At 39.7% G+C, this 27,674-nt stretch overlaps 2 protein-coding genes across 2 annotated transcripts in view; both read right to left on the bottom strand.

The window, feature by feature from the left end:
* Positions 1 to 27,674, bottom strand: part of LOC122754698 (kinesin-like protein KIF28P) — a 53,830-nt gene that overhangs the window by 14,760 nt on the left and 11,396 nt on the right. The window contains exons 3-12 of the mRNA XM_044003182.1: positions 27,361 to 27,567; positions 25,701 to 25,736; positions 23,567 to 23,791; positions 19,305 to 19,459; positions 18,550 to 18,661; positions 10,281 to 10,348; positions 9,220 to 9,346; positions 7,789 to 7,908; positions 4,178 to 4,268; positions 299 to 353 (exon numbers count right to left, since the gene is read on the bottom strand). Of these exons, the coding sequence (XP_043859117.1) occupies positions 299 to 353; positions 4,178 to 4,268; positions 7,789 to 7,908; positions 9,220 to 9,346; positions 10,281 to 10,348; positions 18,550 to 18,661; positions 19,305 to 19,459; positions 23,567 to 23,791; positions 25,701 to 25,736; positions 27,361 to 27,567 (1,196 nt within the window). The remainder of the gene's footprint in view (positions 1 to 298; positions 354 to 4,177; positions 4,269 to 7,788; positions 7,909 to 9,219; positions 9,347 to 10,280; positions 10,349 to 18,549; positions 18,662 to 19,304; positions 19,460 to 23,566; positions 23,792 to 25,700; positions 25,737 to 27,360; positions 27,568 to 27,674) is intronic.
* On the bottom strand, positions 22,746 to 23,109 carry LOC122753404 (60S acidic ribosomal protein P2-like). The gene has a single exon (XM_044000782.1). The coding sequence runs from the start codon at positions 23,106 to 23,108 to the stop codon at positions 22,746 to 22,748; it is 363 nt and encodes a 120-aa protein (XP_043856717.1). The 5' UTR covers position 23,109.

The following is a 27,674-nucleotide window of genomic DNA, read 5'->3' as shown; positions in this document are numbered from 1 at the left end:
TTCTACAGACAGAGAATGGTGACTAACTTTTTCCATTCTTCAATGAAGACAGATAAACTATACCATGGTGGATTTCTGTTAAAGAAAAGGAACAATTTCCTGGTAGTTTGAGTAAGTAATGGAATTGGTTATTAGGAAGGGATATGCAATCTCCTTCTTTGCCATTGTCCAGAAGTGATTGGGTAGGACCTCGCTTGAGGGCAGGGAGATAGATAAGATGGTTTCTCAGAGCCCCCATCTAGGCTGAAGAATTAATAACTCTGATACTGAATCAAAGTGGTGATTCATAGAAACTTACCCCAGCCCTTGAAGGATAATTTTATTTGAAGCTGCTTGACCAGCAACAGATGAGCCTGAAAAATATGAAAACACCCAATTTTTTAAATGATAGGGAACAAAGCAGAACCAAAAGGACAATATGTATAACTAGCACAACTGTGTGAAAGAAGACACTTTGAAATAGCAACAATACTCAAATAATTAACAGTGATGATATTTTAAAAGCACAAGAAGCTTGGTTTGTTGTCATAAAACCAACACCTATCCTTGATTTTGACCACAACAGAACTGCTAAGGAATAAGATTGTATGTCTCCATGACTTTTTGGGGTGCTGTTTTCAGGGATTTTAAGTCTGCAGGAGTCAACAGGCATTATGCTGGGGGTTTGTAGAATGTGCTGAAACAAAGTTTATCATAACATTTTTCAAAAGTAAAAAGAGAACTCAGGTGGCTTATGGTATCACTTTTTAAAAATCTATTTTCTTGTCTTTTAGTTTGGTTGTTTTTAGACTAGGTCTACATATCTCAAACAACTATGTATTCTATAAAGATATATACAAGATGAACTGGACATAATCAACTGTTATTTGGGATACTGACAAAGAGGTAATTGTTTCAGAGCACAGACTGAAAGGTAAATTTTTTGGACATGGCCAATGTGAGAATTTGTTTTGCTTGAATATTAATTTTTTTTACAAGGCCTTTGTTTTTCTTTCCTTTCTCCACTGGGGTTGGGAGGTGGGAAAATGAGTAAATAGATTTTTATCAGTTAAAAAAAAGATAAAATTTGATTTAAGAACAGAGATCACTGGCTACTTTGTGGTGAGCAGTTTCAGTTGAATGATGAAGTTATAACACAGATGCAAAGGGTTTAGAAGCAAGTGAGAAGAGAAGTAGAGGCATCTAATATAGGTAGCATTCTCAAGTTTACCTGAGAAGGGTCGGAGAGATATAGGATGACAGCTAGTGACAATGGTTAGATCAAGCAAGTATTCTTTAAGTGGTGAGATACTGGCATGTAGGTAGAAGGCAGCAGAGGAGGAATCAGAAGATAAGGAATGATTGAAGAGAGGGTGGGCATTCTTCTGGAAAAGCTAGGAGGTGATGGTATCAATGGTGGGTTCAATTAGAGGAATTTGCCTTGGGAAGGAGAACAGCCACCTCTTCATGTGAGACAGGGGTAAAAGAGGAGTTAGTTGGGGTAGATGTCTGAGTGAGATGTAAGATGAGGAGGAGAGAAGAGGGAGCTCTCTGCAAATTACTTCAATTTTTAGATGATATATGAGATCCTCAGCTGAAAGAGTTAGGATAAGGTGTGACATGAGGCTTGAGGAGGGGATAGTAAGGTTTGTAATAAGCTGTTGATACAAAAAATAGGAAATGGATATAGGAATGGACATCAACAGAAATTATAACCATTTCATAACATTTTGTCTAACATTGTTTTGCTCTTTGCTCTCCACTGCTTTTCCAGATTCTCCTCCTATGGACTCAATTTGCAAATTCTCACATTATCCATTTAAACCACCTGATCCAATCTTTGGTTATTACAACCATTTGCTTTCTTCAGTCTTAATTCTGAGCTGCTGAATACAACTGGAAAAATTTAGGCCACCCTGCCTACCAGGTCTACTACAAACACATTATCTAATCTCAATCCTTCCTTGACTATATCATATTAGATACCTTCTCCTCTCTCTTCTCAAACTCCAACACTACACTCTCCCCTCCCTCTCAGAAAATAGTCAACCTTACAGAACTACTTTACTGAGGAAATCAAGGCCATTGGTCCTGAGCTTTTTCATCTTCCTTAGGTCAAACTTCAAAGCCTTTTAAAGTCATGACTTATCCTCTCCTGTTTTGCGCCACTCTGAGAAACAGTCTTTCTCCTTGTCAAGGTCAAGGTCAAAATTTCTACATCTGTCCTTGTTCATATTTTCCTCAAATCTTTTCTCGAAGCCTGCCCCCACAATCATTCCTTCTTATCTCTCCTTTTCTTCTGGTTTCTTCCCTATTGCCTACAAACATGCCCAGGTCTCTTCTATTCTTAAAAATCCTTCACTTAATTCAACCTCTGATTCAAGCTATTATCCTATTTCTCCTTCATATCATTGCCAAGCCCCTGGAAAGAGCTGCCCACTTATTTGCTGTGGTTCTTCACCACACACTAAGTCTTAACATCTAACAATTTGGCTTCAGAAAATACCACCTGACTGACTATTCTCTCCAACATTACCAAACATCTCATAGTCACCAAATTCAGTGGGTTTTCCCCCCTTTCATAATTATCCCTCTTTTTAGCTCTTCACACCATTGATCATCCATTCCTCCTAGGTATTTTCTCCTCTTGGGTCCGTTTCCTCTCTTGGTTCTCCTTTTACCTGTACAACAACTCCTTTTCAATTTCCTTTGCTGACTGATCACTGTCTTCCTTGTCCCTAAGCGTGGGTGTTGATCAGAGCCCTATCCTGGACCCTCTTCCATTCTCTTTTTCTATTTTCTCCTTTGCTGATATCATCACTTAGCATCTTTTTCCAGATAATTCCCAACCCTATTTCTATAATTCCAATCTCTCTCCTGAAATCTAGTTCTACCCAGAATCGCATAGTTTTTTAAGTTTGTATTTTATCCTAGAGGCAACAGGAAACCATCTAAGTTTTTTTTTCTATATTTCTATATTTCTATATTTATTTATTTATTTCAGGGGCAAGGAGGGTTAAGTGACTTGCCCAGGGTCACACAGCTAGTAAGTGTCAAGAGTCTGATGCTGGACTTGAACTCAGGTCCTCCTGAATCCAGGGCTGGTGCTTTATCCATTGAGCCACCTAGCTGCCCCCACCCCTTTATTTCTTCTAAGGTTTTTAAATGGGTGAGACCTGTGTTGTAGAAAGATTATTTTGCCAACTGTGTGAAATACATACAAGCGTAAGTCTGGTACTTAAGACCTTCCACAAGTTGATTCCAGTCCATTTTTCCATCATTTTTCATTGTTCCCTTTCATGTACTCTATGTTTCAGGCAAAATGAATCTTTCTCCAAACTAATATTCCATCTCCACACCTCATATAAAACATGAGAGGAAGACCTTGAGTCAAGTACTAAACTCACTGATGAAGAATGAAATGAGCAAAGCTTAATACATACCATAACAGTGGAAACAAGCAACTTTGAGAAGTGATAACTATGATCAATACAGTTGTGTTGCCAAAAGGACCAATGATGAAACATACTATCCATGACCGAGAGATGATGGATATAAGGTTTAAAATTACACACACACACACACACACACACACACACACACACACATATATGTGTGCGTGTATATATATATGTGTGTGTGTGTTTATATGTATACATGTATATGTACATATATATATGTGTGTGTATATATGTGTATGTATATGTGTGTGTATGTGTGTGTGTGTGTGTGTGTGTGTAATGAGGTTAAAGCCATTGAGGTTGAGGAAATTTATTTTGCTTGACTATTGTATAGTATATTTGTAACAAGAAAAACATGTTCTACACGAAGGGAGGAGGAAGAGACAATTCTGTTAACTAAAAAAATAGAAAGAAGGGGGTATGCTACAGATGTGAAATGTTGCATGCACTTCCAGATGAGGCCACTGTAATACTAATTTTACTTAATGTTTTACCTTGTTGCAAGAGATTACTCATGGTGTGGGGGTAATCTGTAAATGTGTGAAATAGTTAAACAAGGCACATCAATAAAATTTAAAGAAAAAAGGAGGACAAATGACCTTAAGTACTGCAGGTGCCAACAACAAGGATTTGGATAAGGTAAATATAGAGGGAAGAAATGAACTTTGGCTAACAACTAGATGAAAGAACATAGTTCTTTCTCAGTACCACAAAAAAAAATTAATTAAGTTAAATACCAGCTTGAATAAAGTGCTTGAGAACTCCTGTGAGCTGTGGGTCCTCATTGACATTGAAGAGGTAAGGGAAAGCCTTTGTCATCTGTCGTTCCTAGAAAGAAAAGTCAGGGTTAGTGGTGCCATCAACAGCACATCAGAAGAAGGCTTCCTTTTCCATCTACTTCCCTTGAAAATTACATTATTTATTTACCTTAGAGAACATAGAATATTAAAATTTAACCAAATCCAGAAGACAGAGGGAGGAAAAGTTAAAAAAAAATAAAGGTCCCCTTGGATAAAGAAACTTAGCATTATGCTAATCAATTATATTTTTTCTTAGTCCATGATAAAAATTCACACTTTATCAAAATGAAGCTTTCAAGGGGCAGCTAGGTGGCACAGTGGATAAAGCACTGGTCCTGGATTCAGGAGGACCTGAGTTCAAATCCAGACTCAGACACTTGACACTTACTAGCTGTGTGACCCTGGCCAAGTCACTTAACCCTCACTGTCCTGCAAAAACCAAAATGCCGCTTTCATCATGGGGAACCACCCAGTTAGGGTCAGTTCTGTGGGAATTTATTGTGATTTGGGGACCCTGACTTTGGGCTGAGATTAAAAAGCCTTAGGCCCTCAGGGTTTTTTTTTTCCTGTGTAAGAGGGGCTGGTGCCCCTCCCCCTCTGCTTCAGCTGAGCAGAGAAGCCCGTGGGCCTTAGAGAATGCTGGCTGGGCAGACAGCTGGGGAAAGCCCCAGCTCCCTCTGCCCTGAGGAGAGCTGCCCCAGAGAACCCAGGCTTGTCGTGTCAGGCCCTGGGTGCACAGCAGGGGGCACAGGCCCCTCGAGCCCTGGGTGTGGTACGCATGGGAGCCCCCCTGGCCATAACCCTAGTGTGGCTGGCGGATTAGCTTAGCGTGTGCGGGGCGCAGCAAGCCCAAGGTTTGAGGGGAGAAAAGGAAAATATATACCAAGGAGTTAGACAGTAAGGGAGGATGGACAGAAAGAGGTCACTAGAGGACACAGGAAGAAAACGCAAGGAGAAGCAAGTCGGTTTGTGGCTACGGCTGACAGAGACTGAGAAAGAGCTAGCAAGAAGGTAGAGACATGGGGCAGCTAGGTGGCACAGTGGATAGAGCACCGGCCCTGGAGTCAGGAGGACCCGAGTTCAAATCTGACCTCAGACACTTGACATTTACTAGCAGTGTGACCTTGGGCAGGTCACTTAACCCTCACAGCCCAACCCCCCAAAAAAGAAGGTAGAGATGCTGAGGGGGACAGACAGAGGAAGGAACGAAATGGAGTAAAGCGCTTAGGGATTCATTGCTACAGTAGTGAGAGAGAAGTTAAAGGGTGAAGCAAGTGGCTTGGAGTTAGAAGAAAGGAGCTGCAAAGGGGAGCTGGAGTGAAGGTGAAAAAGAGTGAAAGTTGGAGAGGATTATAGGCAAACCGGTCCAAGCAGCATACCCTCAGGCAAGAAGTGGCAACAGCCCTTATTATATTAAAAGCAGACAGGTCTCATATAACTTAGCATTTCTTATCTCTTACATTTATTTTTATAAATAAACCCTGCTTTGATTATTTAATTAAGAGGCTTCTTAATCATTTGCTTATCAGTTTGGGAGTGGAGCAGTATGGGGAATTTTATAAACGGTCCATATTATATTAATAGCAGTCAGATAGCCAGACAGTCAAACATCTACAGATTAGGCCCTGCAGTCAGATAAGGGCCCAGTAAGTCAGTAAAAATATTCTTACATTTGAATGGCAACCATGAAGGGACTTATGACCCAATTATAATTTTTCATATAGCTCACAGTTATACAATTTTCAGATTAAAATTTTTTTTTACATTTCCAAGACATCATCTTTTCCAGACAAACAGGAGTGGACATTATTCTGTCACCTGAGACCATAGGCTGACATATTGAAATTCATCAAATTGGACAGTGATAAGTGATAAATCTAGACTCTTCATATAATCTTTTTATGACAAAATGGGGAGCTTTTATTGCCTCTAGAATAAAACACAAACTCCTCAACCCGGGATTTAAGGCTCTCCATAATCTACCTACCTCTCTAGCCTTATCTCCTATCACTCCAAATCTCTCCCTCCTCAAGCCTCTACAACACACTCTTCCAATCTGTGCATCACCTTGAAAATAGAATCCTTTTGCCATGAGTTCTCCCTTCTCCCTGATTTCATACTTCAATACCTGACAATGTCCCCAACTCTCTCCTTCTTTACTCTAATCTCTGATTCTTCTCCTTGCACCCTTAATGATATCTACTTCCATCTCCTCTTTCTTTAGGCAGACACAGTGATGCCCTTTTTATCTAATCTTTGCACTTTCCCTCTCTACTACTTCCTTTATTGTTGCTTTCAGACATGCCCAGGGGGAGGAATATGAAAACATTTTGGGAAGGAGAGTTGAAGTCAAGTTTACCATTGACTTACACCAGCTCCTTTTTTACTCAGGATTTTCCTCCCTTTTCTCCATTTGTCCCTTTAAACTAGATTTTGCTGATGCTTAGGTCCAAACAGGGATTGGGAAGCAGGCTGGTTCTTTGTCCCTCATTTGTTTCAAAGGTATTAGATGACCACCAGGCTAAATACAAGTTTGGGTTGCTTCATGTAATCTCAGAAGCACCTATCTTCCTTTCTCTTCTAATTGTCTCCAATTTGGCATTTCTTACAGCCTTTACAATCTGTCTCTCAAACTGGACAGGTTATAGAAATTAGAGGTGTGTTTTTTAACTTTATTGACTCTCTATCGCCTCCCCTCCCACCCTCCACCCCCACCTTTTTTAGAGAGGCAACTGGAGTTAAGTAACATGTCCAGGGTCACATAGTTTAGAGATTAGTCAAACCTGATACCTTGTCAGAGGTGGAAACCAGATACAGGAGAGGGGAACTGATTTGGGATCATGGATGTGGGGAGGGAACGGAGATCAGAAGTTAACTAATACAAACCATGTGGAAACTTGGCTTCACATTTTCATGTGGAGATGGTGACAAGTATAGAGTAGTTAAGTCACCTGCCCAGAGTCACACAGTTAGCAGGATTTGAACTCGGGTCTTTTGAATCCAAATTCAGTACTCTTAACAACTACATTAGATTTCCCCCTCCAGTTTAAGGACGTTAGTCTACTGATTCCCAAGTTCAGTGTTCTTTTTGCTTGTTGTGCAGTCATGCCTGACTCTTGATGACCCCATTTGGGGTTTTCTTGTCAGAGATATTGGAGTGGTTTGCCATTTCCTCTTTCAGTTCATTTTACAGATGAGAAAACTGAGGCAAAGAGGGTTAAGTGGCTTCACCAGGGTCATACTGCTAGTAAGTGTCTGAGGCCACATTTGAACCTCCAGTTTTCTCAGTGTACATTGAGCAAAAACTTTAGGCTTTATTTCCTCCATACATCAATTAATACAGATTTCTTAAGCATCCAGTATGTTCATCCCCACCCCATAATGAAAATTTTAATCAGCCACTAAAAAAGCAATCATCCGTAGCACTATTGCTCCAGTCTGGGAATGAGAAAATCTTGGTATAGCACAAGACTCTTTAGCTTTATGAATGGTAGTGGGAGATAAGACCAATTAATTTTAAAGCCCCTAGTAGCCAAAAGAAAGTTCACCTGTGTGATTGCACTATATTGTTCTTCCCATTCCTTTTGAGCCTCTTCCAGCTGGTGTTCCCATGTAATCTGTATAGTCTGAAGACGCAATTGGTTTTTGGCCAGTAAACACTCCAGTTCCTCTGAAAGGAAGGTGATGGTTTAAAGATCAGATGTAAAGCATCAAAGACTATGTACAAAATAGACCTCAATACCTTGACCCGTTCTTCAAGGCATGTTACATATTGTACACCTATTATATATAATAATGTATAATATATATAATGTATATATATAATATGTATATATAAGGATAGAATGCATGTAAGAATTCTATTCCAGAAATCTATTAGAATTCCCTTGTAAATGAATGATAACATTTAACTGCCTTTTTTATCATACACTTACTGCCTTTTTTTATACCTCCAATGTATTTGCTTATGTAGCATATTCACCCACTTAGGCTGGGGCTGACCAGTCCTGTAAAAAAAGAACTTTCAATGCTACATTTCTTTGTTTAACATCCAACACACTTAGCGAGTCTTTTGTGTTATGGAGAGCGGCCACAAAATCTCAGTGTATATTGATTTTATTATTTTTTTTAACCTAGCCACATTGGAAGTGAATTCCAATTGTTTTCTCTAAAGAAAGTTTGAACAGTAACCTGTCCCTTGAGAAAGAACACTCTGCCAGGCGAGTTGTCCTTCAAGATGATGATCTGAACTCACCCTGAGGTAAGCTAGGCAAAATAAACACAAGTGGAATTGCCTGTTGGTCCAAAATGTTATCACTCTTCTGAAGAAGATACGCAGGGTAGCCTGATATATATATATAAAAAGGAGAATAATTTGGGAACATAGAGCTGGAAAGGATAGGCCCCAGAGTTAATATGTTCACCAGTGTGACCTGTGAAGGTCCCCACTGGGTATTACTGGAGATGAGGACAGGGCTGTGTCTTATACTAGTAATATAAGGCTCTTATCGAAACATATTCCAGTATCATTAGTTCAGTAACTTGGGGCACATTCTGAAAACACAGCCCACTGCCCTCTCAATTGAAAATGTTAGATGCAGGCAGAGGAGAGATAATCACCTCTCTATCATAAGCTAGCCATTCATTTGTTACTCTTACTAAAGTCATGCCCAGCACACACCCAGTACTCCACACATGGCAGATAATTAGGTGCTCTAGTAAAAAAGTTTGTTGGCTCAATTCTAATCCTGGGCTGTTGGTGCTTTTTTTTCCCACTGAACATTATTTCTGTTCCCTTGGGCAAAGCTTTCAGACCCAACTTTGGGGATGCCTCTGTTTAAATGATCCCAAATGGGGCCTGCTAGGCAGGTTCACTCCCTGACACCATCCTCCCAACACTTAACATCTCTATTTCCCTCTCTCTATGTGACAGAGACCTGTGGTTTTAGTTGATAATACCTACTGGTTTTATCTGCTACTCTTTTCCCTGAATTTCCTAATCCAGCAAGCCTGGACAACAGTCTGTTGTTTTCTGCCTTCAGTTCTTTTATCAGCTTCTCAGTGGGACTCGTATTTATCACAGCTTTGTTCTTGATCTTTTTAGTTCTTTCTCAAGGAGAACAAAAAAAACACATTAAGAGATCCCATTCTTTTATAAAAGCATTTAATAATGATTGCAAGCAGTAGCTAGAAACAGACCGATTGCCTATAAAATTTAACCCCTTTTCTCTGCTATGTGACCCAGTATTCTACAATTTCAACATCTAAACTTTGAGTTTAAAGTAAATTCCATTCTCTACCTATCAGTGAGTCGGGGGTGGTCAACTGGATCAAACCCTGATACTTTCAAGTATTTGTCAAGTTGTTTTATTGAAACAGAATAGAATATGTTGTGGTAAGCAAGACTTTCTGAAATATTCTCAGATGTGGTTTACAGGTGACAGAAAGGGCTAGAAATGAATATTTTCATGACTTCCTGAGTATAACTGGGTTAGATCAAAGATGCTAGGAGGCCAGCATTTCCATAGAGTGGATTATTAACAAGTTCTTATTTTAACAATTTGTCATACATATAGCCAAGATGGCAGACAGCTCTATCTACCTCCCTCACAGAATGGTTTATGCCTCTCACTCTCACTCTTGCAAGACTCAATAACTATTCCTCTCCATCCCAGCACTACCATTCCCTAGTATTCTAGAGGAAGAGTTATTGACGTGCTCTCAGTGAATGGTAGCTAACTCCTGAATTGTTTCTCATCAAATATTTTTGGCACTGTTGTAACTAACCATCTTCATAGAATTTAGCATATGTTTCTCCTCCCGAATGGGGTCTTCAGGCTAGAATGAAAGAATGAATGGTCCTAGATTTCCCTCTATCTCAGTTTCTTTATCTTAGCTCAGCTCTTTATCCTTTCACTCTAACAACCCTACCTTTTCCCTTAAAAAAAAAAAAAGTTAACTCAGGAACTGTGATATTGCATGAACCTGTCTGATTTAAAAATCTGGAACTACCAAAGGGAATAAATATTCATAAAATTACCTTTCAGCATATCTTAAAGTTGACAAAGTTTCTTCATAACAAATATCAGCAGGACTTATAGTAGCAATCTGTAAATATATTCATCAAACTTTTAGTTCCATCTATTGGCTTTATTTTTATTTATTTATTTGGTTGAGGCCATTGGAGTTAAGTGACTTGTCCAGGGTCACACAGCTAGAAAGTATCAAGTGTCTGAGTCTGAATTTGAACTCAGGTCCTCCTGACTCCAGGGCCAATGCTCTATCCATTGCACCACCTAGCTGCCCCTAGCTATTGGCTTTATAAAGAGTCCTTGTGCCAGGTATTACAGATTGAAAGGGATCTGAATAAGTACTCACTACAAAATTTTAGAGACTAAGAGGTAACATGTATTTAGAAGGAGGACAAAGTTTAGACTTAGAAAACCTGGGTTCAAATTTCAGTTCTGCCACTTACTACAGCTAGCTCTGGATTAATGAGAATAAATACTCTGCAGTAGTCACATTACTTGAATTCATAATGCATATTTTCATTGGGATGGAACTGGTTACCATATTCTACATAATTATGACTTCCATCATAGAATCAGTCATTCAACAGCCAGCTAGGTAGCTCAGTGACTAGAATGCTGGAGCTGGAGTCAGGAAGATCTGAATTCAAATCCAGTCTCAGACACTTTCTGATTGTGTGTCACTTAATTTCTACATGCCTCAGCTCCCTTAGTCATTAAATGGGAATAATAATACAGAGTTGTTGTGAGGATCAAATGAGATAATATTTATAAAGCACTTTGCAAAATTTAAAGTACTATACAAATGATAGCTATTAGTAGTAGTAGTATCAGTCAACAAACATTTATTAATCACTTACTGTGTATCAGACACTGTGCTAAGCACTGAGGCAATAAAGGCAAAAAATAACTGCTCTCAAGGAACTCATGGTATAAAAGGCAAATAACATGAAAACAACTATGTACAAATAAGATATGTACAAGAAAAATTGGAGATAATCAACAATGGGGAGGGACTAACATTAAAGAAAAATCGGGAAAAGGCTTCTCATAGAAGGTGGACTTTTAGCTGGAACTTGATGGAAACCAAGAGGTAAGGAAAGAGAGAATTCTAGGTACAGGCAACAGCTACTGAAAATGCCTACAGTTGAGAGATGAGGGAGAGCATGGAGGCCAGTGTTACTGCATCACAGAGTATGGCTGGGGGTGGGGGTGGTATAAGGCCTAGCTTCTTAAACTGTGGCTTGCAACCCCGTATGGGGTCACATAACTGAATGTGGGGGTCATGAAAAATTTGGCAACAGTAAAAGGTTATGTGCAGGCAGCTAGGTGGCGCAGTGGATAGAGTACCAGCCCTGGAGTCAGGAAGACCTGAGTTCAAATCCAGCCTCAGACACTTGACACTTACTAGCTGTGTGACCCTGGGCAAGTCACTTAACCCCAATTGCCTCACTTAAAAAAAAAAAAAAGGTTATGTATACCTATTTTATATACCTGGAATCATTTAAAAATGTCTTGGGCAAAAAGGGGTCATGGGTGGAAAAAGTTTAAGAAGCCTTGGTGTAAGGTATAAGAAGACTGGAAAGACAGGAAGGGAGCAGCTTTGAATGCCAAACAGAGGATTTTATATTTGATCCTAGAATTAATAGGAAGCTACTAAAGTTTATTGAATGAAGGATGGTTTAGTGACCTGAGCTTTAGGAAGATCAATTTGAGTAGAAGATAGACTGGAATAGGGGAGAGACTTGAGGTAGGGTGACCAACCAGCAGGCTGCTGCACCAGCCCAGGTATATGCGGATGAGGGCCTGTGCTCAGGTGGTAGCAGTGTCAGAGGAGAGAAGCTGGTGTATCCAGGAGATGTTACAGATGTAAAATGGACAGAACTTGGCAACAGGTTGGATATGGAGAGTGGAGAGAGTGAGAAGTGAAATCACAATTGCCAGAGGTGAAAGGGACCTCAGAGTCTAAGCTGATCATCATCAAGAATACCCTCGAATCCATCCCCAACAAATGGTCATCCAGTCTCTGCTTCAATCTCTCTAGTGAGGGAGAATTTAATACATCCTAAAGTGACCCATTCCACTTTGGAATAATGCATTATGAGAAAAATCTTCCTTTGCATAAAGCTTTTTAAAAATTATTGAATAGAATTTTATTTTCCAAAATATATGTAAAAACAAATTTGAACATCAATTTTTTAAAAAAATTTTGTTCCAACTTCTTCCTCCTCCATTCCCACCCCCCACCCACTAGAACTCAAGCATTTCAAAATAAGTTATACATGAGTAGTCACGGAAAACATTCCCACATTAGCTAGGTTGTGAGAGAAAACAGTCAAAAAACTCCCAAAACTTCAGACTGAGGAATTGTCAAAGAGAAAAAAATTTTTTAAAAAAAATGTGTTTCCAGGGGCAGCTAGGTGGCACAGTGGACAGAGCACTGGCTCTGGAACCAGGAGCACCTGAGTCCAAATCTGGCCCCAGACACCCAACACCCACCAGCCGCGTGACCCCGGGCAAGCCACCCAACCCCAATTGCCTCACCAAAAAAAAAAAAAAAAATGTGTTTCCATCTATTTTCAGATACTATCACTTCTTTCTCTGTAGATGGGTTGCCATTTTCATAAGTCCTTCAGGGTTATATTGGACCATTGCCTTGCTGAAAATAACCACATGCTTCCCAGCAGATCATCTTACACTATTGCTGTTATTTTGTATACAGTACATTTCACTCTGCTTCAGTTCATGTAGGTCTTTCCAGGTTTTTCTGATAGTATCCTGTTCATCATAACCTAAATAAAGTACCTTAAACCTGACAAAGAATTTTCTTCATATTAGCCCAGCAAAGTAGGTACCATACGTTTTGCCATTATATTCAATCATCATAACTATTTCCCTCCATCTTATTCCCTTCCCATGATATTTACTCTATTTTCTATCTTCTTTTGAACTATTCCTCCTCAAAAGTGTTTTACTTCTGACTGTTGCCTCCCCTACTCTGTACTCCCTTTTTTTTCACCCTTCCTTCCTTATCCTCTTCCCCTCATACTTTCCTGTAGGGTTAAATAGATTACGCCTCCCAACTGGGTGTGAATGTTATTCCCTCCATGCACCAACTCTGATGAGTTTAAGGTCTTTGAGCTAATTCTATGTTCCAAATTTTCTTCCTCCCTCTCTCCTCAACCCTCCCTATGAAATCAAGCAATTCAATATGTCATACTTGTGCTGTTATGCCAAACATCTTTACCTTCCTTGAAAGTATTTTGCTTTTTTACTACTCTCTCCCAGAATATGCCCTTCCCTCCCCCCCCCCCCACCTTATCTCCCTCCCCTCTCTCAGGGCAAAAATATATTACCATACCCACTTGAGTATATATGTTAGTCCTTCTTTGAGTCAATTCTGATGATATTAAGGTTCACTCACTCCCCAATTCCTTCCCCCTCTTCCCCTCCCCTCCATAAGCTTTTTTCTTGTTTCCTTCATGTGAACAACCTCTCCCCAGACCATCTCTCCCCTTCCCCCTCCCCCAGTCTATTTCTCCTACACCTCAACCCTATTTTAAGGATGTCATTATGGGTTAGTTAGGTGGCACAGTGGACAGTGCACCAGCCCTGGACCCAGGAGGCCCCGAGCCCAAATCTGGCCCCAGACATAAGACACCCCACAAAGAACAAAACATAACATCCCTTCGTATTCAGTTCAGACCTGTGTCCTCTGTTAAATCCTTACTGAGATAGTTCTTATGAGTTTGAAGTATTATCTTCCCATGTAGGAATATAAATTGTTTGATCTTTTAATATCCCTCATGAAGTCTTTTTCCTGTTTATCTTTTTATGCTTCTCCAGGGTCTTGTATTTGAAAGTCAAATTTTCTATTCAGTTCAGGTCTTTTCATCACAAATGCCTGAAAGTCTTCTTTCCCTTGAAATTCCATGTCTGCCTCTGAAAGATGATGCTTAGTTTAGCTGGGTACATGATTTTTGGCTGTAGTCCCAGTTCCTTTGCCCTCTGGAATATCATATTCCATGCCCTCCGGTCCTTTAATGTAGAAGCTGCTAGATCTTGCTTTATCCTTATTGGAGCTCCACAGTATTTAAATTCCTTTTTTCTAGCTGCTTGCAATATTTTCTCCTTCACCTGGGAGTTCTGGAATTTGGCTATAATATTCCTGGAGGTTTTCCTTTTGGGATCTCTTTCAGGAGGTGATCGGTGGATTCTTTCAATTTCTATTTTAGCTTCTGCTTCTAGAATATCAGGGCAATTTTCCCTCACAATCTCTTGGAGGATGGTGTCTAAGCTCTTGTTTTGGTCATGGTTTTCAGGTAGTCCAATGATTTTCAAATTATCTCTCCTAGATTTATTTTCTAGGTCAGCTGTTTTTCCAAGGAGATATTTCACATTGCCCTCTATTTTTTCATTCAATTGGATTTGCTTTACTGTGTCTTGGTTTCTCATAAGGTCACTAGCTTCCATTTGTTCAATCCTAATTCTTAGGCAATTATTTTCAGCAGACAGTTTTTTAATCTCCTTTTCCACTTGGCTTTTCAAACTGTTGACTTTTTTCTCATGACTCTCCTGCATTGCTCTCATTTCTCTTTCCATTCCTTCCTCTCTTTCTTTACATCTTCGTTCTATCTCTCCTACTTTCTCTTCAAAGTCCCTTTTGAGAGCTTCCATGGCCTGAGACCAGTTCATATTTTTCTTGGAAGCTTTGGATGTTGGAGCTTTGACCCTATTATTATCTTCTTCTTCTGAGGATGTATTGTGGTCTACCTTTCCCCCAAAGAAATTTTCGATGGTCTTCTGCTTTCTCTGCCTACACATCCTGGCTTACTATTTCTTGGCTTTTTACTCCTTAAAGTGTAGCGCTGCTTCCAGGACACACTGTTCGTGCTACAGCGTGGCCCAGGGAGTGACTGGGCTTCTTCTTAGCCTGCCTGGCTTGTGAGTAATCACAGTCGCTTTCTCTTTGACCTGGAAACAGAAGTCTGATTGAACTCTGATTCTCTATGGTCGGAAGCTTGGCGTGCTTTTACCCCTCCCCCACTGGGCCACCACCACTCGATTCAGCCCACTGGTTCAGATCCAGGGCGCTTTGCCCCAACTCCAGTAGATACTGCCTCCACTTCACCCCGGCCTACCTCCGAACCCCCTCACCAGTCTGTGATCGGAGCCTCAGAAGCTGCTGGTGCTGAAGACTCTGACATGTGCTGGGTCCGGACCGCGCGCTGAGCTGTTCAGCCTGATCAGTAGGTGATCAGAATTGCCCTCTTTTGCGGAGAAACAGCTCACTCTGTTCTTATGTGCATTAGGCTGTTCTGGGTTTTGATTTTTGCCGCATTATTTGGGCGTGAATGGATGGGTTTATCTGGAGCTTGTGGAAATCACAGCCTCTCCTCTGCCATCTTGGCTCTGCCTGCATAAAGCTTAAACTTGTTTCTCTACCTATTGTTCCAGAGCTCTGTCTTCGGGGGCTGAAAAGATCAAGGCTAATAGCCTCTTCTGCATGACCACCCTCTAGAAACTCAAAGAGAGCTAACATAAATCCTCAAATTTAACTTACATCCAAAACACAACTCATGATCTTCTTCCCTTCTTCAATCATGCTAGATTTTCTCTGGCCTGCCTCTTCTCTAAACTTCCCTATTTCTGTTGAGGGCAGACCAGTCTTCTAGTCATCCAGGTTCACAATCTCTAAGTCATCCTCAACTCCTCACCTTAAAAGATGATTGGTGAATAGACTCAATGGGTATCTATAGCCACAAGATCTCTTTCATCTGTCCCCTTTTCTTCATTCACATGGCCACTGCCCAAGTTCAGATCTTCATTACCTCTCAGCTGGACTATTACAAGAGCACCAGTCCTAACTAATCTGCCTGACTCGTCTCTCCCCTCTATAATATGTCCTCTGTAGAGCCATCAAAGTGATGTCAGACCACATCACTCTCCTCAATTAACTCTAAAGGCTCCCTGTTATATTCGGGATAAAATAAAAATGCCTTTGTTTACATTTAAATCCCTCACTACCTGGTTCCAACCTCCCTTTCCAGTTTATTATATATGACCCCCTTCATATTCTTTATGATTTAGCCAAACTGGCCTTCTTGCTATTCTTCATATATGATTTTCCACCTCTTGTCTCTGTTCTTTTACACACTCTGTCTCCCATGTCTGCAATACTCTCTCTCTTTATCTTGGTCTCTGGGAAGAGACCTTTCATGAGGCCTTTCCTCATCCCATCAAATGTCTCCCCAGTACAAATTATCTTGTATTTATTTTGCATATATGTATATGTGGACACATTGTTTAACCTGATAGAATGTAGGCTTCTTCCAGGCAGGGACTGTTTGGTTGTTATCTTTGCAACCTTAGAACTTAGCACAGTCTCTGGAATGTAGTAAGTTATTGATTGACTAATTCAGGGGAAAGAAGATAAGGATGGTTATGTAGTAAGTAAGACCAATGGACTGTCCACGTACTCCTTTGGTATCCACACAAAGAGAATAAGAAGAAGGTCCCCAGCACATTGGACTCCATTTCCCATGGAGGATTTCCCAGAGGATCTGGACAAGAGTATCATAAGATGGGCAGCCTTGGATGGGCTGAGGTATACATCACTGGCATGAGTACTCACACTGACAAGCACACAAATGCATCAAAGAAATGACTTGAGATTCTTTTTTTTGGGCAAGGCAAAGAGGGTTAAGTGACTTACCCAGTGTCACACAGCTAGTAAGTGTCAAGTGTCTGAAGCCAGATTTGAACTCAGGTCCTCCTAAATCCAGGGCCAGTGCTTTATCCACTGTGCCACCTAGCTGCCTCCATGACTTGAGATTCTTAACAAACTCAAATATCAATATAGACTTATTAACATTTTAGAAAATCAATACTTGGGAAGATTAGAAATTTCAGCAGTGTACATACTATCTGACCTCCCTTTAGCAAAAAAGAAAAATGTACTACCTGGTGGCCAACATCTTGGCAGTAAGTTTTCTGAACTTTTACTGGCCTTTGGATGACAAACACAGTCTATCTCTGGGCTTACAGTTAAAGGTTTTTCACCTTGCTATGATCTGCCATAGCTTCTACTCCATTGGCATAGTCTTCTAGGTCCCAGGGCTACCTCCTCTGCACTATTGGAATGGAACTATATAGTGGGAGTCAGAGAAGCTACCACTTAAAAATATCAAAGATTTAAGTAAAATTGATAAGAAAAAAAATATCAGTGCAAACTGAACAGTCAATAGTAAAAGAACACAGATCAAGAGACATTGAGCAACACAGAAGACTAGGAAATTTTGCTTCTGAGAAAAGAGGCCCCGGGGGCAGCTAGGTGGCACAGTGGATAAAGCACTGGCCCTGGATTCCGGAGGACATGAGTTCAAATCTGGCCTCAGGCTCTTAACATTTACTAGCTGTGTGACCCTGGGCACTTAACTATCATTTCCCTGCAAAGACAGCAAGCAAGCAAGCAAGCAAGCAAGAAAGAAAGAAAGAAAGAAAAGAGGCCCACATTTAAACTAGATTCCTCTTATGGCAGAAGTGTCTTATGTTCTTTGTTAACAAAATACATTTTGTCTTATGTATTCAAAGGTAACTGGATTGAAAAAACTTCAAGTGAATGGTCATTGTATTTTTTAGAACATAGAGTGGAAATCATTTAAGTAAGTTGAAGTGATAAATAATCAATTTGCTTTTTAAAAATATTGGGGTATTTTGGGAGAAAAGAGCATATAATTAGTCTCAGTGACCTACCTTTCTCTCCTGTCCACATCAATAGAAACTTAAGCTTCAACTCCCGTCTCTTTTTACACCTCTGGTAACAAATTGTGTGAGGACAATGGCAATATCTTTTTATATAATAGAATATAACCTTCTTGAGAGAAATGATTCAGTTTTGTTTTTTCATCTCTAGCACCTAGCACACAATGCCTTACACGTAAGAAAAGCTTAATAATTTTGAGATTGAATTAATATATCCAAGTATACTGGCTTAGAAGCATCTCATGGACAACTGGCAAATGGCTAACAGTGCCAAGGTACATTCTGGGACAATCCATTTTAAACAGTCTTTAGCCTGTGAGTCCCAACTCATGTTAATTGCCCATTTTTGACATCCAGATAGTGGATGATGGAGAATAACCCTTCAAGTGAGACAAAGTGAATCTTATTCTATTATTAAAGGGTCTTTGCTAGTAAAGTTGATAGCCTGTGGTTTTCATTGTGACGTGGGGTAGCATGGTACAAAATAAAATAGTTTACTACAATACATTATTTTACCATAATGGTCCTACTGTTCCCACCCAGGGCTGATTGGAGGAGTCTGGTCAGAACAGAGTCTCTGTAGGGTATGTGCAGAACTCTTTTCCCTATGGCAACATCTGCAAGAGCACTACAATAAAAAAAAACATACAACAGGAGAAAACAAAATAAATCTCTTTGTGACATGACAAGGAAAAATATAACTGTCATCTGCCCTGGGGAGAAAAATCCAAGAAAAGTATGTAGGATGCATTGTTGTTGTCAGATTCTTTGGATTAGCTGATTGGTTTTGCTGAATTTTTTTCATCATCTTTTTTTTTTCTTTTCTTTTCTTTTTTTTTTTTTAAGTGAGGCAATTGGGGTTAAGTGACTTGCCCAGGGTCACACAGCTATAAGTGTTAAGTGTCTGAGGCCAGATTTGAACTCAGGTCCTTCTGACTCCAGGGCTGGTGCTCTATCCACTGCGCCACCTAGCCGCCCCCCCCCCTTTTTAGGATACCTAATTCTAATGTTCAAAATAAATGGATTTTAAAAGTCTTAAAGAAAAAGCCATTTTTAATATCATCTAAAATTTATGTTAAAAATGTCAGAGGGCATCTAGGTGGCACAGTGGATAAAGCACCGGCCCTGGATTCAGGACAACCTGAGTTCAAGTCCGATCTCAGACACTTGACACTTACTAGCTGTGTGACCCTAGGCAGGTCACTTAACCCTCATTGCCCTGAGCCCCCCCCCCAAATGTCAGAAAGCTGCTTCCTTCTTGATTACGTTACCTGATTACATTGCCCAGCGTAGTTAAACTTAAGTTAACACGTGACCCTTCTCTCAATCTGTCTCCTTCAGATCCAGAGGATTTTTGCCTTTCACTACCTGCTAAATCCACCAAATTAATAATGGATTGCTTGGTGAGGTCTCCATCAAGAAAAACCTATTTAAGAAAATGAAGCATCCATTACTTAAAAATTGTAGAAGGTCATGCATTGTCAAGCAATATCTCCACAAAAGCAAATATTTAAAAATATTATTTCCAAATCAATCCTGGATCCAAATGAAGAAAAGGAAATCATCACTATGTGTAAAAAGGATTGAGTAATATAGTAGAAATTATTAAAAATGAAAACTGAAGAACAAAGCAAAATAATAAATGCTTTCCACTCTGGAATTGACATTCTACAATATTTAATGGAAAAAACCACTGAGTTTTGAGACTGGAGGTATTGATTAACTTCTCTAAGCTTCACATTAGTCTTTAAACCCACAAACTGGGCATGGCCTCCCTCACTGGAGTTCCTAACCCAGGGATTGCACACTGGTGATTCATTTTTTTGAAAGCTGCCAATATAATTGGTTTCTTTTGTAATTATGTGTATTTTATTTTATGCACTTAAAACCATTACCCTGATTGGGAGTCCATTGGCTTTACTAGACTGCCAACAAATAAGGTTAAGGGCCCCTGATTTAAATTTATTTTATAGGTGGAAGAGTGGAAAAGAGATGAGACTTTCAAAGAGAGCTCTAAAACATTTTCTTCTCTCATGTGACTTCAGCTTAGTCATGAGAAGAAGACAATTCAGTTAAACTTCAACAAAATCACGTAAGGCTTCAGACCTCCTTCCATACAATGAACACAGGCATCATTCCATTCAACCCCTCCTCATACTATTCCTCCAATCTGTCTGTAGCTCCATATACTTTATCTATTAATAATAGGTATGATGCTTCATTAGCTTTTCCCTTTGTTCATCAGTTCATTCTGGTTCCAGATAAACTAGAATGTTGCTGTACTCCCTACAAAACAAGGGGTGGAGAGGAATGGAAGAACAATTCCCAAAACATCTTTAATCTATCAAGTTCATTTTCAGACTCTGTAACCCAGGACCTGAGCTGGGTCTCAACCATTTAGTCTCTTGATTCTTATCATAAAGAGAGCAGCTCATGTTTGAAGAACACTTTAAAGTCCACTAGGTTCTTTTTTTTTTTGGCCAGGCAATGACGGTTAAGTGATTTGCCCAGGGTCACACAGCTAGTAAGTGTCAAGTATCTGAGGTCAGATTAGAACTCTGGTCCTCCTGAATCCAGGGCCAGTGCTTTATCCACTGCACCACCTAGCTGCCCAATTCACTAAGTTCTTTACACACAACTACTTTGTGAGGTAGGTAGTGAAGCATTATTATCCCTTTTTACAAATTATGAAACTGAGGTAAAGTAAGACTAAGTAAGTTATTAAGTGTCTGAGCCAGGAACTGAATCTACTAAGGGAGATCTTAGCACTCTCCATACCACCAAATTGTTTATTATTCCCATTTCCTCATCTGAACATGGGAATACTAATTCACAGGGTTACTGTTGAGTAAAGTATTTTATTAACTTTAAAGTATTATATAAAGGGGAGCTATGATTTTCCAAAGTCATTTTCCAGGAAAACTTTAGATTCTTTAGTTTCTTTAGTAAATTTTTGGCAAATAGGATTACACAAATAAAGAACTCTTGCTAAATGTCCAGATTAAATTATAAGTAAGAAGAAAATGGTGACAAATCTATCTCCCATACTCTTCTCCAAAATAACATGAAGCTTTTTTGTTCATTACTTGCTTTTGGAGCAGGATTTTTAATCTGGGATCCATGGACCATCTATAGGTTTCAGGGAGGTTGGTGATTGTGGATGGGAAAAAAAGATTACACCTCTATTTTCACTAATCTCAAACTGAAATACAGCATTTTCTTCAATTAAAAAAAAAAACATTTTTCTTAGAAGGGCCCATAGATTCTATCGGTCTGGCAAAGATGGTCTATGTCACAATAAAAGTTAAGAACTCCTGTTTTAGGGGGCAGCTAGGTGGCACAGTGGATAGAGTACCAGCCCTGGAGTCAGGAGGACCTGAGTTCAAATCTGACCTCAGACACTTGACGCTTACTAGCTGTGTGACCCTGGGCAAGTCACTTAACCCCAATTGCCTCACTAAAAACAAACAAACAAACAAACAAAAAAGAACTCCTGTTTTAGAGAGAAAAGAAGCTGGAAAAAGATGTCAATATAAGGTAAAGTGAGATAAGTAGAACAGTACATCATCCCAACATAACTGAATCACACCCATGCCTCTCTGTCTATATAGACTCCCTCTAATTACCCTAATAATGATAAGGTTCTTATAAATTACACATATCATCTTTCCATACAGGAATGTAAACAGTTTAACTTTATGGAGTCTCTTATGATGATTCTTGCATTTCAATGTCAAATTGTCTATTTAGCTCTGATCCTTTTCATCAAAGTGCTTGAAAGTCCTCTATTTCATTATATATGTATTTTTTACCTGGAAGGATTATACTTGATTTTGCTGGCTAGGTTATTCTTGGCTGTAATACTAATTTCTTTGTCTTCTGAAATATCATATTCCAAGCACTCCACTTTTTTTTTTTTGCTTTTTTTGTTTTGTTTTGTTTTTGTTTTGTTTTTTTTTGCAGGGCAATGGGGGTTAAGTGACCCGCCCAGAGTCACACAGCTAGTAAGTGTCAAGTGTCTGCAGTTAGATTTGAACTCAGGTCCTCCTGAATCCAGGGCCAGTGCTTTATCCACTGTGCCATCTAGCTGCCCCCCACTCCACTCCTTTATTTCTTTTTTTTTTTGTGGGGCAATGGGGGTTAAGTGACTTGCCCAGGGTCACACAGCTAGTAAGTGTCAAGTGTCTGAGGCCAGATTTGAACTCAGGTTCTCCTGAATTCAGGGCCGGTGCTTTACCCACTGTACCACCTAGCCACCCCCCCCCCCCCAACTCCACTCTTTTAAAGTGGAAGATGCTAGATCTTGTATGATCCTGACCATGGCTCCAAGAGAATTGAATTGTTTCTTTCTGTCTGTTTACAATATTTTCTCCTTGACCTTAGATCTCTGGAATTTGGCTATAATATTTCTGAATTTTCAATTTGCGATCCCTTTCTTTGGATCTAAGATGTTGAGGCAATTTTCCTTCATAATTTTCTTTTGGGGGTGCGGCAATTGAGGTTAAGTGACTTGCCCAGGGTCACACAGCTAGTCAAGTGTCCACTGTCTGAGGCTAGATTTGAATTCAGGTCCTCCTGACTAACGGGCCAGCGCTCTTTCCACTGAGCAACCTAGCTGCCCCTTATAATTTTTTGAAATACGATGTCTAAGACCTTTCTTTGAGCCTGACTTTCAGGTAGTCCAAAAACTCATAAATTTATTCACTCCAGGATCAGGGTGATTGCTCAAAGGGACCAAAGCCCATGTCATCATCAGACTCTTCTGACTCCTCCTTCTTTTCTTCCTTCTTCTCCTCTGCAGCAGCAGGGGTAACACCAGCAGCAGCAGGGGCAGCAGAACCAGCACTGGCAGCAACAGCAACGGCACCACCACCGGAGGGCATGGAGGCCAGCTTACTGCTCCCCTGTGCGATCACATCTTCGATGTTCTTGCTGCTCAGCTTGCCGATTACCTTCTTCATGCACTCCTTGTCCGCCTTGATGCCCACGCTGTCCAGGACCTTCTTCAGGTCCTTGGAGTTGGGGGAGTTGTTGCCGCCGAGGACGGCCAGGAGGTAGGCGGCCACGTAGTGCATGTTGGCGGTCTAGGCTCTACCCAGGTCTGGTCTGGAGGTCACGGCCTGGCGCTGCCGGAGCTGCGGGGCCCACAGTGAGTCTGACCACGATGGCGTCAAGGCCAGGACCAGAGTAATTCTTAATATTTTATACTATGCTACCAGTACATCTTGGAATCTCTTCCGAGAACATGGTATGTATATAAGGAAAAACAATCTCCAGATCCAGGTGCACTGCCCTAGTGCTAGGATATATCCATGTGATGGGACCTGCTTAGTCTTAAGGGACACAGTGAAGAGGGAAGAGTTGGCTTCTTTTTCATCCTGCTTTACCCCCACATTCTTTAGTCTAAAATATGGTCATTTTACCTATAGTTCAGGCTTGTATGGGCACCAAGGTCACCAGTTCATACAATCACATTGAAGGTATTTGATTTGATGCCCCTTGGTTATAGATGGAAACAAGATTGGAGTCATACCTGTTTAAATTGAATGGTAATGACCATATGGGACCGGCTGCTGGTGGCATTCATGCTTGTTGCTGCAGTAGTTCTGGCTTTAATTCCTTGTTCCATTAGCCTCTCAATTTGTGTGTAGCTGTCACAAGGTACAGAAGTCAACCCATCTACATAAAAACCTTGGTGCTGATCTTCTCTTACCTTAAGTCCTCCAGGCTTCTTGGTTTTAGATAGCAAATCCCTAACCTATGGGGGAAAACAACAAAGGTTTACTTAAGTCTTATCAGTTGTTTATTAATTACCACTGATAATCAGAAGTTTTTACTATTATAGAGACAATATTCTTCCAGTGATGTTGTATGGCTTTAAGTCATGGAACACTATAGTACAATCTCTAAAGGAATAAAGTTGAAATCACCCAAAGGGCAACATGAAAAGGCACATGGTAGACATGAAGGGTTTACAACAAGTTACAAATAAGGGACTATGAAGAAGTAATATAAAAGATACCACTATCAGAGAAGTATTTAATTGCATCAGATGGACCAAACATGTGTTTTATTGGTGATGCAGTATCAAAGAAAACTTTCAGAAGCTCTAATAGCACAATGGGTAGACCCATGTAGGAGATATAGAAAGACATGGATGAGACTTGCACAGGACAATCAGGAATATATGGGTAGGGATCTAGCCAAACTGATGAGATTACAAACAGGGACACAAACGTAGGAACTTGAGGGATCCTTGATTTCACTGGTATGAGTTCTTCCACTGATGGAGATTGAAACCTCTCAACACCCCTCATCCTCTGTGATTCTTATCTGTGGAAAAGTTCAGGAAGTGGTGTGGTGGCCCTGAGACAGCCAAGATAAGGTAAAAGCTTATGAATCAGAGCCCAGGATGACAGGGCAGAGTCTTACTTACTTGGTCATATAAGAACTTCTATTACACTTACTTAAGATATGTTTTCTGATGTCAAGGAAATTGTGTTTCACAATACTGATTAAGGGAATTATAATACAGATATAATAAAGAATATATGGTAAAAAAATAAATAATATATATTATATTTAAAAAAGGCTTGTGTAGTCTGACTGCCCCAACCAAAAGAGACCCCAGGATAGAGCTTTGAGGGATAACCTAGGTTAGCAAATCCCCAAATAAAGACCCATATTTTTAGCAACAATGTTCTTCTGGTGGCGCTTTATGGCTATGAGTCAGAGAATATCAATCTCTAAAGAATTAAATTTGAGGGCCACTGAAAAAACAATGGGGAGGTGCATGATGAACAAAAGCATCCTTCAACATAAAAGAATAGTACAAGAAACATGCTATAAAGTATGATATGTGTATACAAGGAAAAGAAGTTAGGCTGGTTATTTAGTAAGAATGAAGGATTCCTAGGGGCAGCTAGGTGGCGCAGTGGATAAAGCACCGGCCCTGGATTCAAGAGTACCTGAGTTCAAATGCGGCCTCAGACACTTGACACTAGCTGTGTGACCCTGGGCAAGTCACTTAACCCCCATTGCCCTGCAAAAAAAAAAACAAAACCAAAACACCAAAAAGAATGAAGGATACCCGATTGTCAGTCCATATACACCACTTATATCTGTGCAATGTAAAGGGAGCTATAGGGAGGTCCTCTAAACATTGGGTGTAATTAAACATTACAAGACTTATACAAGAGTTGTACAAGATAAGAGGGATGGATGGGTTGTGACCTTCATCATCAGAAGTGGTATCCATAGCATGGATACTCCAAATACACTGAAGTATCCCAAAGAGAAAGTAGCAGAGGGAAAAACAATATAGTAACATAGGATTAGAAGAAACTCAGAGATTATTTATTCCCATCTCTTAAAATTTACAGATGGGAAAATTGAAGCCCAGAGGGATTTATCATTACCAGGTCATACATAGCTTATGAAAGGGGAGAAACGGAAGAAAAGGAAAAGAAAATGGGATGATTACTGTAGCCAACATCAAGGAAAAATACTGATCATTCATTCAGTCAGAAAGTAATTACTGAGCAATTTCAATGTGCAAGCAAAGTACTATTCTAGATAAAAATGATTAAGATCTGTTTTCTGCCATCAAGAAGTTAGAGTCTAGAAAGTGGTATTCAGAAAGTATTGATAAATGCACTTATTTTTACCTGTTCATTATAAATTTCCAGCATACTGAATGTCACCTGTCAAGACAAAAGTATAAAGAAAGCAAACATCACTTTGAATTATTCTCTCTAAAAATTATCTTTGAAATATAGCTAATCATTTCAAAATAACTGAGATGGAGGCAATGGACAGTGTCCTCAAATTAAACCAAGTCATCTTGTTTAGGGTTTTGAACAAGCAAACTAGGTATTTCTTTCACGCAGGATCAAAGAATTTGTACCTAGAAGATAATTCAGGGATCATCTTGTCTCACTTTACAAACTAAGAAGAAAATGAGACACAGAGAGGTCAAGAGTCTTGCTCAAAAAATAAAAGTAGAAGAGCTGAAATATTAATTCTAGTCCTTTGATATGAATTTCTGCTTCCCACACGGATTCTCTCAAGGCTAACCAATGGATGATTTATCTTTCTTTTACTTTCCACAGGGAAATATAAAAACTGACTTGCATAGTTAAATTAGAAGGAAAAAAGAACTGCATTTTAAATTTTCCTCATCACCAACCCCAATCCTGGTTGCTGTGAGGAAGTAGAAATAGCTGACTGTATTGGTCAGTTTGTCATCAATTTATAGCAGGGTCTAAAATACAGTCTTATACTTTAAAATCATGCATACTAGTTAGGGTGAGAAATCGGATTGCTGTGCTTTGGATAAGAAAGAAACATAATCCGTACTTTGCCAGTGACTAATGGTATAACCTTGGAGAAGTCACTTGACTTTTCTGGTCCTTACTTTCTCACACATAAAATAAGGGCCTGAGTATGGTGGATAGAGCACTGGATTTGTAATCAGGAAGAAGTGGTTTTGAATCCCACCTCAGACACTTATTAGCTATGTGGCCTTGGACAAGTTACTAAGCTCCTTCGTAATCTGTAAAATGAAGGGTCAGGTTTGATTACCTCAAAGGACCCTTTCACAGTGATCCTCAGACCACATTAGATGAACTTCATCCAAGGTTGGAGGGGGGTGGAGTATAATAGAAAAAAAAAGAATCCAAAAAATGTCATTTACAAGAAGCACACTTGAAACAAAGATTTACAGAATAAAAATGAAGGGCTGTGACAAAATTTATGTTTTTAGTGACTTCAAAAGACAAGGATAGTAATCATGACAAGGCAAGAGCAAAAATAGACGAGTAAGGAGGGAAACTACATTCTATTTCAAGATAAATAACAAAGCAAATATCAATACTTTTATTTCTATGCACCGAATGGCAGCTATCAAAGTATTTGAAAGAAAAGTTAATTGAATGACAAGGAGAAAGAGAACAAAACTAGACTTGGGAAGCCCAATGTATGCCTTTTCAGACTTACACAAATTTAACAAAAATAATAAAGTTAAGAAACTGAACATTTTTTTTTGAAAAGGGGGACGTAATAGATCTCTGGTGATTACTGAAAATGTTTGGTTCTGTGAAAGATCACTTTTTATAAATTCTAATGGTTTGCATGCAGACAGAAAGTCAACTTTGTGCTTGACAATTTATTTATGACAATAGTCAAACAGTTGGTCTAGTTAACATATATTATTTTTACCTGAAATACAAAACAGTCATCATTTATCATTTGAGAGATTTTAACATAAAATAAAATTCCAGTAAACCAGAAACCTAGAAATGCTGATACTGGTAGAATAAATCTCACCTGCTGCTGCTGCTGGTTTTTCTCTTTGTGTTCAGTGGTTTTAAAGAGTTCTTCACACACATTTGGGATTATGCCCTTGTCAGCACCATAACCAATCATGGAGTAGCTTTTCCCAGAGCCAGTCTGGCCATAGGCCAGGAGGGTAGCATTATAACCTTGCCAAGCACTGTCCAGAACTCCTTGGCCAAGGTCACGAAAAACATCTCTCTACAAAGATCACAGGTGGGAAAACTTAGGAAGTGAAGAACAACAAGAAGTATTAATAAGCACGTACTAAGGTACTGGGCACTCTGCTAGGTGTTGGGAATACAAAG

Source organism: Dromiciops gliroides, chromosome 4 (genome assembly GCF_019393635.1).
Source record: "Dromiciops gliroides isolate mDroGli1 chromosome 4, mDroGli1.pri, whole genome shotgun sequence".
NCBI lineage: Eukaryota > Metazoa > Chordata > Mammalia > Microbiotheria > Microbiotheriidae > Dromiciops > Dromiciops gliroides.
Note: the sequence above shows the minus strand (reverse complement) of the source record. Positions and strands in the feature narration are given on the sequence as shown.

Coding starts and splice junctions, on each gene's coding strand:
- LOC122753404 (XM_044000782.1), bottom strand. CDS start 23,108: ATGCACTACGTGGCCGCCTACCTCCTGGCCGTCCTCGGCGGCAACAAC.